General features: G+C 38.2%; 1 protein-coding gene across 1 annotated transcript in view; it reads left to right on the forward strand.

The window, feature by feature from the left end:
* The window catches only part of LOC126822054 (unconventional myosin-IXAa), a 30,336-nt gene extending 22,581 nt beyond the window's left edge, over positions 1–7,755 (forward strand). Inside the window, exons 21-26 of the mRNA XM_050550800.2 lie at positions 292–522; positions 1,119–1,277; positions 3,622–3,814; positions 4,392–4,498; positions 5,755–5,902; positions 6,155–7,755. Of these exons, the coding sequence (XP_050406757.2) occupies positions 292–522; positions 1,119–1,277; positions 3,622–3,814; positions 4,392–4,498; positions 5,755–5,902; positions 6,155–6,408 (1,092 nt within the window). The 3' untranslated portion in view covers positions 6,409–7,755. The remainder of the gene's footprint in view (positions 1–291; positions 523–1,118; positions 1,278–3,621; positions 3,815–4,391; positions 4,499–5,754; positions 5,903–6,154) is intronic.
* Positions 7,756–13,097: the final 5,342 nt, after the last annotated feature.

A 13,097-nucleotide genomic window follows, 5' to 3' on the forward strand; every position in this document is an offset into this window, starting at 1 on the left:
TTCATTTATTTATTTAACCAAATTCATTTATTCAAATTGTATTTTATGAGAAAAATTATATTTTTCATGGGAGTGAATTTATCACATCAACCGTGGCACATTTCAAGTTGTATTTCATTGGGCTGCATTAAACACAAAGGGCCTATAATTAAATCGCGGTTAGTAATATAGGATTCATGTTTATATTGAATAGGACAAAGTAGACCCTGTTTTACTTCGCCGATTTTAAACAGATAGATGGTATTTAATCTTTACTAAGCCGTGTTCCCATTAACAAATTTCCTTTTGTAGGATCAACTAGATCGTGTATTAGAGAAAAGAAACAGCCTGGACCCCATCACGTGGTGTAAACTGGTATATTTAGAGAGAGATAAAGAATTGGCCAAATTTTACATCACAGAACATGATATACGAATAGACGGCAGCCATGAGGAGTATGATGTTCAAAATATAGGCCTTGGTATTTTCCGTAATCCGATTCGTGATGACGAGACCCGAGCAATTAGATCGTACATAAGAGAGGTAACGTTGATAATGAAAAAAAAAACTTATGTATATATATTATATGTTCTTCCTAATAAGAGAAACAGGGCCAAACCAGCACTTCCCGTTTAAGTGTGTTTAAGGTAAACACAACAGTTCTATGGATAACAATTACTATATTTCTATAAAGCTACGTTTCAACAATGATTCTCTTGTCGTTATCAAGCACAATACTGATACAGACAGAAGGAACGAAATATATATACAATGTACAATCCAAACATTCAATGAAACCATAAATTAGGAGAACAGTGACCTTTGATCTTGATGATAAAACCATGTGCATTAAGGTCTCGTCGGCGACAATTTTTCGGACAGATCATTCATTGCACACTGTACCCATCTCTCATCGCTGCAAAAGTTCCCTCGCTTTCAATGCAACATTTATTGCTAAACACGACGGTCTCCATCAACCACTTAATAATAACCATATTATAAAGTATGTATATATAAATATCATTCATGTGTCGTACTGCAAAATCGCCACAATATTGGCTCTTGTTTATTGACTGGCTATCTGGTAAAGTTAGGATTAACGTCCGCTACCACAACCAATGTAGTTGTTTTTATTACAGGGATTGACTTTAAAACGAGATCCGGACGGAAATATATGGGCAACACGTCATTGCGACGAAGATATAATTGTCCATGGTTACAGAGATCCAGCCAATCACTGTCTATCTGCTGATATCATCATAAACCGTGGCAGGATTCCCTTCAGAAATCCGATAAAGGTAAGGAAGTTAGTATTTGTAATAGCATGATTGTCAGCCAATGATCATGCTTACGACAGGATAAACTGAAAAAAGGTTGCTCAATTTTCACCATCGTCGTATCCCCAGGGGTATCGTTCCGTTCTACTCCACTAACCCCTGGGACCATTCACGGTGTTTTATGTATTCAAATTACCTGCCCTTGATGACATTGGCCACATAGTTTGATTCTACGAACCAATCAAAATACAGTTTACATACCAGTCTTAGTGTCATTATTCACGTTCACCACAACAAAAGCAGCTTGTGCGCTCGATTATGAGAAGGATTGCAAGAAATGTAATGTCAAAGAAGTGACATGCACATACAACGATGTCCTAAAATATACTATTCAAAAAAAGTAGGGGATATTTGATTTTTAAGTGTTATTAAAGTCACCTAATGAAACTGACGAAGAAACAAATGACAAAATGAAATAAAGTTCACATTCATCGATTTATTCCAAATGATCGCTAGACTAAGTAAGGCACAGACTGACCATTATAAGGGTAAAATGATACCCGGGGTCAAACAGCAAAGTTACCACAGCATCAAAACCAAGTCAGTAACGGGTAAATCCTCCTCTGTTTGCCAAACAAGCATTGATCCGACGTGGCATACTCCTAATGAGACGTTTAAGGTCATTTTGGTCCAGATTGTCCCATTCCTGTTGCAACGCAGCAGCAAGTTCTTGGACATTGGCAGGACGTTGTTGACGTTGACGTAACCTCTGTCCAAGCATGTCCCAGACATGCTCGATGGGGGAGAGGTCGGGACTCAGTGCTGGCCAAGGTAATGTGGTGATGTTCTGTTGTTGGAGGTAACCTGTAACGATCCTGGCCCTGTGACATCTTGCGTTGTCATCCTGGAAGATGAAACGGCGGCCATGACGTCGTGCGAACGGCACAACATGGACTGCCAAGATGTTGTCCCGGTAGTACTGGCCTGTAACACGCCCTGCAACAACATGTAAAGCCGTTCTTCCAGCAACAGTGATGCCTCCCCACACCATAACAGAACCACCCCCAAATCGATCATGTCTGATGACGTTAACGTCTTGGAAGCGCTCGTTTTGACGACGCCACACCCTCCTACGTCTGTCCAAAAAATCAACAGTGAACCTTGACTCATCTGAAAACATCACATTGCTCCAGCGTCGATTATCCCAGTGTTGACGATCCCTACACCAACGACGTGTTGCCTGGATGTGATGATCTCTCAAACAAGGGATCACGCGAGGACGTCGGGCGCGAAGGTGACCCCTATGCAGTCGATTCCGAATCGTCTGGCCACTCACTCTCACACCAGTGTCTGTTTGAAGACGAGCGCTGATCTGATTTGCTGTGATGACACGATTTCTCAAGGCCAAGGTACGGATAAATCGATCCTGGGCTTGAGTTGTCGCCCTTGGTCGACCTGAGCGTGGTCTGTCCTGTACAGATTGTGTATCACGGTATCTGGACCATAGCCTGCTTATGACAGACTGAGAAACATTCATCGTCCGCGCCACAACCGCCTGTGTTGTGCCGATCTGTAGCATGCCAAGGGCACGTAACCTTTCATTTTGGGTAAGCCGACGCATATCAAAATTTGTTTTCTGGTCACTAAAACAATTAAACTGATGTTTCCACCCTGGAATTCAATGCCACAATGACTGTAACATTCAAAGTCAGAGTCGTGCAAATCTTAAGCATCACCTGCATTCCATGCGGTAGCTATTGGTGCGTTTGGGCGTCACATGTAACTGGAAATGTTTCTTCTGTTAGGTTCTATAGTGACTCTTTTCGTAGTCATTTGCATATTTTAGTATTATGCCCCAAAATCAAATATCCCCTACTTTTTTTGAATAGTATATTTTGACAAAGATAACTACAATGATTTGGCGATCTTAACCTTAGTTGCATTAAAATGCGCGTTACTTCCTTTCGCCCACTCACGAATCTTTTGATTGTTCGTTAAAAATAGCACAATTATCAAGGGCGGATAATTTGACTATGTGTCTCCTCATACTTTGCCTTTTACGCGATATCCGTCGCTATTCATAGTTAACTGGATCGATAGATATGCCTTAAATGGAATGAAAAGCAGTTTAGCGACCTACTTTTCTGCTCCAAGGACCCGATGTCATACGAAGGGAGCTAGACGATAAATTCAAAGCTCAAATCCTACATCAGAGTTACCATCACAGCGATATATAATGAAATGCAAAAGTACAAATCAATTTATGTTAGATATGCCAACTCTTGAAATGAACTAGATGTTGTATCAAGTTTTCAAGAGAGTGTGCGGTAATCAATTCTGCATTTTTCTTCTTTTTTTTCTCCAGATATTTGACGTAAATGAACTAAAAGGCCATATAGGTCTAGAGATGCAGTCATCCATGTTTAATAAAGATCGACTTCTACATCTGTGTATCGTCTGTTTGAGTTTTGTTACCGAGGGAAGGGAAATGTTAGAGACGCCATGTTGGTTGTGTGTAATAAACCTAATTGCTATAGATATGGTGGAAAGTCCGGGTGGTATGTAATATATTTAGTTTCTTTAATCACCGACCCTATTCGGCTTCGTTCTATTTATTATCATAAACGAATAAAGTATAAAAATGGCACAATACCATACCCAAGGTAAAATGAATTCTGTTCAACAATGCTAGGACAGTCCCAGTGGCTTAGTGGATAAAGTGCTACCTAGGAGACCAGGGATTCGATCCTGGTGTTGGATGAGAAAGTTACCCGGGATTTTCCAAACTGGTTTCTCCTTGTCAGTGGTGCAGGACGGGGACCTGGCAAAGATAGCTTCTATTCTTTCGGATTGGGGGAGAACGTAAGAGAACCTTTGACAGTAAGTCGTAGTGCCACTGTCGGGACAAAATTTCCCTCATAGCACACTGTATAGCGTATAACCATCTTCATTAGCCCAGTCTGGCAGGCTGTTAAACCCCCATTACATTCATTTCAACAATGTTAGTTTCAGTTCACCTGTTGTTGTTTTTTTTTACATACTAATATTAAGAGAAACACAGAACAATCTAACACAATTAAAACCACCTTGTTAGTCTATAAATGGTGTAACTAGACTTTATATTTGATCTTGTAGTTCTTAAAGAAGTACAAAACCACCTAACACAGTTAAAGTTAGAATCTAGAGACTATCGAGAAATACGACAGGAAGAAAATATATTACACAATGAAATAAAACAAAGGGTAAGCCATCAATAAAATATATTTATAATCCGATAGAGAGTGTTAGCGATGTATTTATGCCTAGGTCCCACTGGCGAAAAGCCATCGGCGATGAGGAAATAAACAAATTTTCTCCCGGTGGTTCCCGATGGTTCCACATAACTCAATGTTTCTACCTGTTCCTGACGCCTCCCGAGGTTCATCAATTTCCAAAAAAAAAATGCCCAGTGGGACCTAGGCAAGGCATAATAGTAGTAGTGATTGGATGTATACAATTAGATACTTGTTTCGAGATATCAAAGATGCATTATGTAGGTTTAGATGAAGAGGTGGCCCCGTTCTTGCTAAGGTAGTTCAAAAATATATAATGAAAATTGAATATATTGAAAATTTCAGCCAGATTACATTAAAATTATGAATGTTTGAAGTTTTGACAAGAAATATCATAATTAGCCGCTATTTTAAAGATACATTATGGGAGATTCTCACTATAATAGTTAAAAATAGATAATGTAAAGACGATTTGCTGAAAATTTCATTCAAATTGATCCACTATGAACCGAGAACAAAGCGATTGAATTTACGCCTAGCCTTGATCATCATTACTAAACTCAGTACGATAAACAGCATAGTCTCGATTATCCATTTAATCGTTAAATCGTGAAGGAAAGTTATGCAGTAAATCGGCTCACAATCCATTAAAGATCGCGGGCTAGCGATGCCATCTAGAGTTGATTATGGTCTTGATAAGTTAATTAATGTCTAATTAATAATTTAGATAACATTTCAGGCCTAAAGAAAGACCTGCAATAGACAGATTTAGCTCTTGCATAAAGTATATTTAAGTACCACTGCTACGATAATAAACGTAGTCTCTATTTTGCATTTTAATGTTTACCAAAGATAGCGCAGACATTTTTTTAATCCACTATATATCGCGACCATCCGATGTTCTAGAGAGTTGATTATGTGCTTTATGTCAATAAATGTCTACATAATAATTTATGACATAAAATAACTCCCTCATTATGCAGTTTTAGCTCCTACATAATGCATCTTAAAACGGAAGTCAGTTTGTTTACTAATTTTAGTTTTGTCTCATGTTTGGCCTACACTGTCGACGTTGAAATGAAATAAGCTATATCCCAACATTGAATCTATCTTTAAAACCCAATTTTAGATCCAGACAGATGCATACGAGACAAATCAAAATAACACACAGAACTGTTACCCAAATCATAATTTTATCTTTATAAATTAAGGATTTTGTTTTCCAGCATCAGCGGCCATCATGGTCTAAATCAAATCAAAGGAAATCCCTAGAGTTCCGTGAATCCTCACCTTCTAAACTACGTATGGAACTGAGAAAAAAGGGACAACCTATCAAACAACACATGAACTATAGTTGGAATGAACAATACCAAAGTAAGTAGCTTTACATATGTAAACACGCCTTATGACAGGATAAAAAGTCAAATATAAGTATAATATGGTTGAAACATTTATTTCGTGACATATCTAAGGTATCGGCTGTGGCACCTAGTTTGGTGGTTACCTCTGGTCATAAAAATGCTTCAAAACTCTAAATTTCCATGTGTGGATTTGCAGCTCATTAATTATATGTGGGGATGGAACTGCAAAGATTTTAAGTTTAATTGTCGTCGATTTTCTTTTCAGATAAAAATAAAAAGTCGTTGGAAGAGTTACAGAATCAATTCTCAGACGAGACACCAGCAGTCGATTACTATGATCAGTCTTACGCCAGGGAGCAGCCATATAACCAACGTAGCATCCAGTTAAACGGGCGAGAGGGATACGGTCAATCACAGCGTAAAGATTGGGCTAAGATCAAGGTTCATTTGAAAAAAGATGACGCACGTTTAGAACATGAATATCAGTATGATAGAAGGCCGTCTCATATCATGTATTAATAACAGACATTATTGGGTAATTTCCCTCTTTGATATTGTAATATAAACGGGTGACGTCATAATATCAAAGGTACCACATTGGGGCCATAAACCTTTAGCTATAATTAAGGTAACTGAAACGTGTGACATAAGTGACAGTAACAGCTCGAGTTGGATTGGATGTGCAGTATTGGTGTACTGGTTGTTTTATGTACTACTAAGCAGCAAGAGTTACAGTCTGATAGACGTCATGTACCTTTAATTTATGGAAAAGAAGCAACCCTGCAACCAAAATAACGACATCAAGTAAATAAAACCGGAGCCTTGTTAGCCTTAAGTTACCTATATAGATTTAGCGATCATAAATTATACGAAAGGACGTCCAACATGATGTGATTGAATAGCAACTACGTTGACTTTAATTGCGGTATACCCATTTGATTTGGCTGAAAAAAAATCCAAAATTAGCCCACTTAGATGAAGAACAAGAAATCGCGTCAAATCGAAACTTATTTTTTTACCGCCCGGCAGAGATCTCATAAGTTCTCTTTAATATTATAGTTCGTACTAACTATCTGTATGAATTCTGCTGTGTTTAAAGTTGCTCATAGTCAAGGTATTATGCATTTTTCATACAATATTTTTTTTTACACTCTGATATGTATTTGACATTTAATCAAGAAATCAAACAATCAACGGTAGAAAATCTCCAGGCTTGGATTTAACGGGATTAAAATTGGGCCCATTAGACAGGTGGCACTGTATGTTGACAAATTGTCAATCCACCATCTTATTATGTTAGTACATACAGAAGGGAATTAAACCATGTATACATTGATGTTCATATTAGAAATTAAACTTTCACAATAATGTAGTTTGTAATGGATTGACAATCGCCTAAATGACGACCAGATACTATAATATTTTGTTTTTAAAATTTCTTACTAAATGTTATTATGTAATTATTTAATAAAGAGTACACAACTACATGTACACAAAATGGTTGCGCCAATCACCACCGAATCACGTAAATTTGTATTTTGCTTCCGACTATATTGGCGCAACCATTTTGTGTACAGTTTTAATCAAGTGCAATTTAATTCAGATCACTTAAGATACAATTTCAATTATACTAAAGTATGTATGATTTGCAAATCAAATGTTATAATCTGCAATAACTGATTTGAAAAATGTATGAAAACGTATGACTCTTCATCGCTCACAAATATGGCACCCATAAAATGGCAGAATGTGAGGGTGGCGATTTAATATTCAAGTATTAGAATGTAAAAAATAAACTTTATTTTAAAAAATATAAGTATCCTTGATTGGAAAATAGAATAATTAATAAATAATGATTATATTATATTACCAGGAATTGTATTATTTTATTTGACATTAATTCCATTCTCTGTAACTATTATGGTGTTACTCCATTGTCTTATATTAATATGATATGAAGAGGTCCGAGAGAACAAAAAGCTTTAGCCAAAAGTTTGTTTTTGTTTCTTTTTTCAATGTAATATATTTATCTGTGAGTAGTTCAAAGAAATTCTTTGAGGGCCACGATCACATAACAACTGAAGCTCCACGTATACGACAAACCCGCGGACAAGATACACGGTGCATGAACACGGCGAGCAATAAAAGGGGTTACTATATTTTGACTGACATTACAAATCGAAATGGTGAAATCAAATTGTGGTCTGCTTCCGTCTAAGACAGTATGGAGGTAGACCACCATTAATTTCCCATTGAGTTCGATGTTAATTCTGGCCCGGCGCCAACTTTTTCCAAAATTTTCGTTGGGCTGAATGCTTTTCACTATAGACAGGGAAACAAATGGTCGTGTCTTTGCACCAACATTTGTATGAGGTTGACCACAAAATTTTTAAGATACACAAACATGAAGTAGCATACTAAAAAGATGTAACTAGTTGCCGTACATATCACCCTAACCAATTTGATAACTCTGTTATCCTTCCGCCTCTAAATCATAAATATTTACCAAAACCTGACAGAAAATGTTAATTCAAACCTCTTTGCAAAAGGGGAGAAAAGAGTCAGAGAGAGAGAATTGCTATAAATAGACGAGCTACAATTTGGCGAAATTTAATGGTGGTCTGCCTCCGTATGTTATGTGGTTGCCTCCCTTTAAACATTTCTTCATTGCAAGGAAATATAATTAACGTCGTACGTTTCTGCACCAACTCGAGCTGATGAAGAGGACATGCGCCATGCTATGGTGGACAGTGGCGTTTCCGTCTACTCTACGTCGAAATTTCACTGTCGATGGCCCTTTTTACGTGCACGCACGTCGACGTGAACACGGAACCTCGGTTTTTTGTTATAAGCGAAAATCAGACTGAAAAATCCCAACTTTCTCGTCCAACACAGGAACATCTTGAATGGTTAGAGGGTGGCGAATGGTTTAAAGTGTGCGCGTTAAATCACAGGGTCTGGCGTGGTTGCGTTGCGACTTTTTTACTTGTACGTGACAAGGAGTAGAGTCGCCTTTCTAACCTCGTGGGCTTTCTCCGGGTCCCCACACACACACGTGCACACACACACCCACACCGCTAAGGACCCCTACGCGCAAGCGAATTATTGAAATAGAATTGAACCGTATACGCTAGTTCCGAAATTACATAGTTTGTGTCCACTGGACGTTACCCTCTCTCTCTCTCTATTTCTCTCTCTCTCTCCTGGATGGCGAGTCTACGCCTTACTCCCTTATAGTCACCGTGTGGATGAGCTGCCAATCGAATTTTTCGTCTAAAATTTCATATGGCAAATCGAACATATTTTATGAAAATGTGTATATGTAGCACCATGGGCCTTTCTGTCTGACATGGAGAGCGGGGTAATGGCAGACAGGTCGCCACATCCTACGTACGACCCATGCATCCTTTCTTACTACATATTTCAGTAGCCTTGTGATCGTCTAGAATTTGTCTCTCTAGCTGTCTTTACTTCTGCTTCACGGTGTGTATTTACTTCTTACAGTTTTCTTAAGACGTTTGTCTTACCAGGAATAACAATGCAACAGTTCGCTTCTACATTTTATATATATATATACATAGCCGAATGCATGTATATAAGCATAATAGATAACAATACTAGCTAAAACCATTTCTCCACCCTAGCTAGCCTCGCGGCTGTCTAGGAACTCAGATGGAACCTCTCTGGAATCTAATGGAAGTCTGCTTGAAAGTTTCAAATAGATATCTTATATAGCACTCACGTATATCACGCATGAAAGAGCATGTTCATGGCCCTGAACTTGTGTAATTAACAAAATGATTGGTTAAATTAAACCCAATGACGCAATAGTACTTTTCCTTGCACACGTGCTCTCTGTGGTATTTTATAGACACATGTTTTGGCTAAATAACTCTTTTTTATATAACAATATGTCATTTATACCCGAAGTTGATTTAGCACACACTATATATAATATATATGTGAATATAATGAAATGAAATGAAATGGGGTTTAACGTCCTACTTTTCTGCTCCTAACCTGGGCTAATGAAGACGGGCATACGCCATACAGTGTGCTATGAGGGAAATTTTGCCCGGACAGCGGCACTACGGCTTACTCTTATATCGAATTCCAACTGTCAAGGGTCTTTTACGTGCACGCCAATGTGTACACGGGACCTCGGTTTTTCATCCCATCCGAACGACTAGACAGCTTTCCTTGTCAGCCCCTCCGTCCTGCATCACTGACAAGGGAGAACCACGCCGGAAAATCTGGATGAACTTTCTCGGCCAATGCAGGGATCGAACACCCGACCTCCAGGCTAGCGAGCTAGCGTCTTACCCACTTAGCCACGTGATCCCCTATGTGAATATATGTGAAACTATTAATTTGCCAAATATATTAATTAATGAAATATAAAGTCATCTTATTTCTCTATTCTTTGTCTAGAAATTTAAAAACAATGTCGCCACGACTATATTGCTTCATATATTGCCGCAATTATCTGGCTTTGATATTGTATAAATATAATTTAAATATGTCAGATCTAACTGTATAGTGGAACTATGTCAAATCGAAATCATTTTTTATAACCAGTCAAAACATCCAAAATATGGAGAAATCCCGGGCTAGTGGATGAAAAAAAATTAATTATTTCAAGATTCCCGAGGAAATGAAATGAAACGAAATAGGGTTTAACTTTCGATGTTCTGCACTTGCTGGGCTTAAAAAGACGCGGGAGTTCTAAGGAAGACTTTCCTATGCTGGTGCCCAGACTGAGTGAAAGCTTCAAGATGGCATTCAATCTGTCATTATTCTGCAGTGTGGTTAACGTTCGTTTTATAAAATAGAAATGAAATGAAATGGGGTTTAATGTCATACTGTTCTGCTCCGACTGGGCTAATAAAGACAGGCATAAGTCATACAGTGTGCTATGAGGGAAATTTTGCCCGGACAGAGTCGCTACGGCCTACTCGAATTCGAACTGCCAAGAGATCTTTTACTTGCACGCCAATGTGTACACGGGACCTCGGGTTGTCGTCCCATCCGAACGACTAGACTGCTGTCCTGGTCAGGCCCTACGTCCTGCACCACTGATAAGGGGACACAATGCCGGAATTTATAAAATAGATGAAAACATATAATAACAAAAAAAATGTAAGTAATATAAAACATTCAAATGGGAAGTGGTATCAAGAGTTCTAGAAGTAATAAGTCTACCATTTTCTCTCAATTTACGACCCATCATTCTAGACAGTTGAAAAATTTGCCTCGTCTACAGTATGTAAAGATATAGATGATCTTTTTGGTACTCTTTTTTCTTTTAGGAGAGAGAGAGAAATGGGGTTTAACGTCCACTCGACACAAACTAGGTCATTTCGGGACTAACATATGGTTTTAATTTTATTTCAGTAATTCGCTTGCACGTAGGGGTCTTTAGCAGTGGGGGGAAACCGGCTTTTCTTTTAGGAAATTATAGTACCACGTGACTGTTTCGGAGGAATATTGAGTTTAGAAAGTGAAATAGGGTTTAACATCCTACTTTTCTGCTCCGAGCGGGCCAATTAGGACGGGCAAACGCCATGTAGGGGACATGGGGGCTAAATTCATCCTTTTGAAAAATATGTCAATAGGATGCAGTAACAATCAAAACAGCTGATTTAAAACTGTTTTCCTAATAATGTTCATTATATATTTGACAAATTAAAAGATGTATTTATGTGTCTATATATTATGATGACGTGTTAACTATTTGAATAATCTTGTAATCCAATGTAAAATATCACATACAAACATTATGGTTAAGTAAAGGAGTTTAGTAAGCAGGCATTAGTTACAAATTATTATACAGATGTAAAAATGTAAAACAGAATATTGGAGACCGGCGATTATGAAATGGTGTTTAACGTCCTACTTTAATGCACCGACTGGGATAATGAAGACGACCATACGTCATGCAGTGTGCTGCGAGGGTAATGTTGCCCGAGCAGCGGCGCTTCAGACTACCCTTATATCGAATTCCAGTTGTCAAGGGCTCTTTTACGCGTAAGCCCTACGACCTGCAAAGCTAAAATGGAGGAAACTTGATCGAAACTTCTCGGTCAACAGTGAATTTCAATGAACTATTTAACATTAAATAATTTCTGTTCATGTATGTATAGATGATGTAATTCAATACAATTTCAAAAGAATATAAAAAATCTTTGATTGTCGTATAATTATAATGTCAATGGTTTCAATATGTACAGAAATAGAATAAATCATTCAGAATTACTCAGACGAAACGCGTCAATAACGTGCGCTCCCATTTAAAAATTTTCTGGGGTATTGGATGGCCGAATAGTATTATAAGGTATGTCATTGAGTCAACTGGCGTAGTTTCGATCCCCCAGTTGTACGTGATAAGAAGTAGGGTCGCCTGTCCAGCTTCCAGGATTTTCTCCGAGTCCTCCGGTTTCCTCTCACTGCTATTGCACCCTGCACGTTTCAAGTCAGTAGCTTGAAGCGTATATATGGTATTAGTGTCAGTGGCTTGTGGCACGAAGTAACAGTATATTGTCGCATACATAATATATTATGTCAACGCTTGGGCGACATAATATATTGTGTTGACGCTCCAAGCGTGTTAGCATATTAGACCTGTAGACTCAGTGGAATGTACGCGTCATCAGAGCCATAGAAAATGTCCCTGTAAATAAAAGAGGGCATCCTTATCAGAAAAAGGGCACCTGTGATGTCAGAATTTCAAAAAAGGGCACTTTTCTTTCGGATTAGGGTTAGGGTTAGGGTTAGGGTTAGGACACAGAAAAGAGAGAAAAAAACAGAAAAGAAAAAAACAAGCATTCATTGGTTATCAAAGCGCCAATTAAATCTATCGTTGCAAGTTCATGCCTAGTCACCTCCATCCTAGTTCCAAGCGTTGACATAATATATTATATCGCCCAAGCGTTGACATAATATATTATGTATGCGACAATATACTGTTACTTCGTGCCACAGGCCACTGACACTAATACCATATATACGCTTCAAGCTACTGACTTGAAACGTATCGCCTGGCTATTGACTCTACGCGCGCAAGCGAATTATTGAAATAAAATTGAACTATATGTTAGTCTCGAAATGAGTGACCCTTCAACCCTCTCTCTCTCTCTCTCTCTCTCTCACTCTCGTAAACTTGTTTCTATATTATACTGTAAATACAATATGCACCTTAAAGAAGCTAA

This window comes from Patella vulgata, chromosome 1 (assembly GCF_932274485.2).
Source record: "Patella vulgata chromosome 1, xgPatVulg1.2, whole genome shotgun sequence".
Classification (NCBI taxonomy): Eukaryota; Metazoa; Mollusca; class Gastropoda; family Patellidae; genus Patella; species Patella vulgata.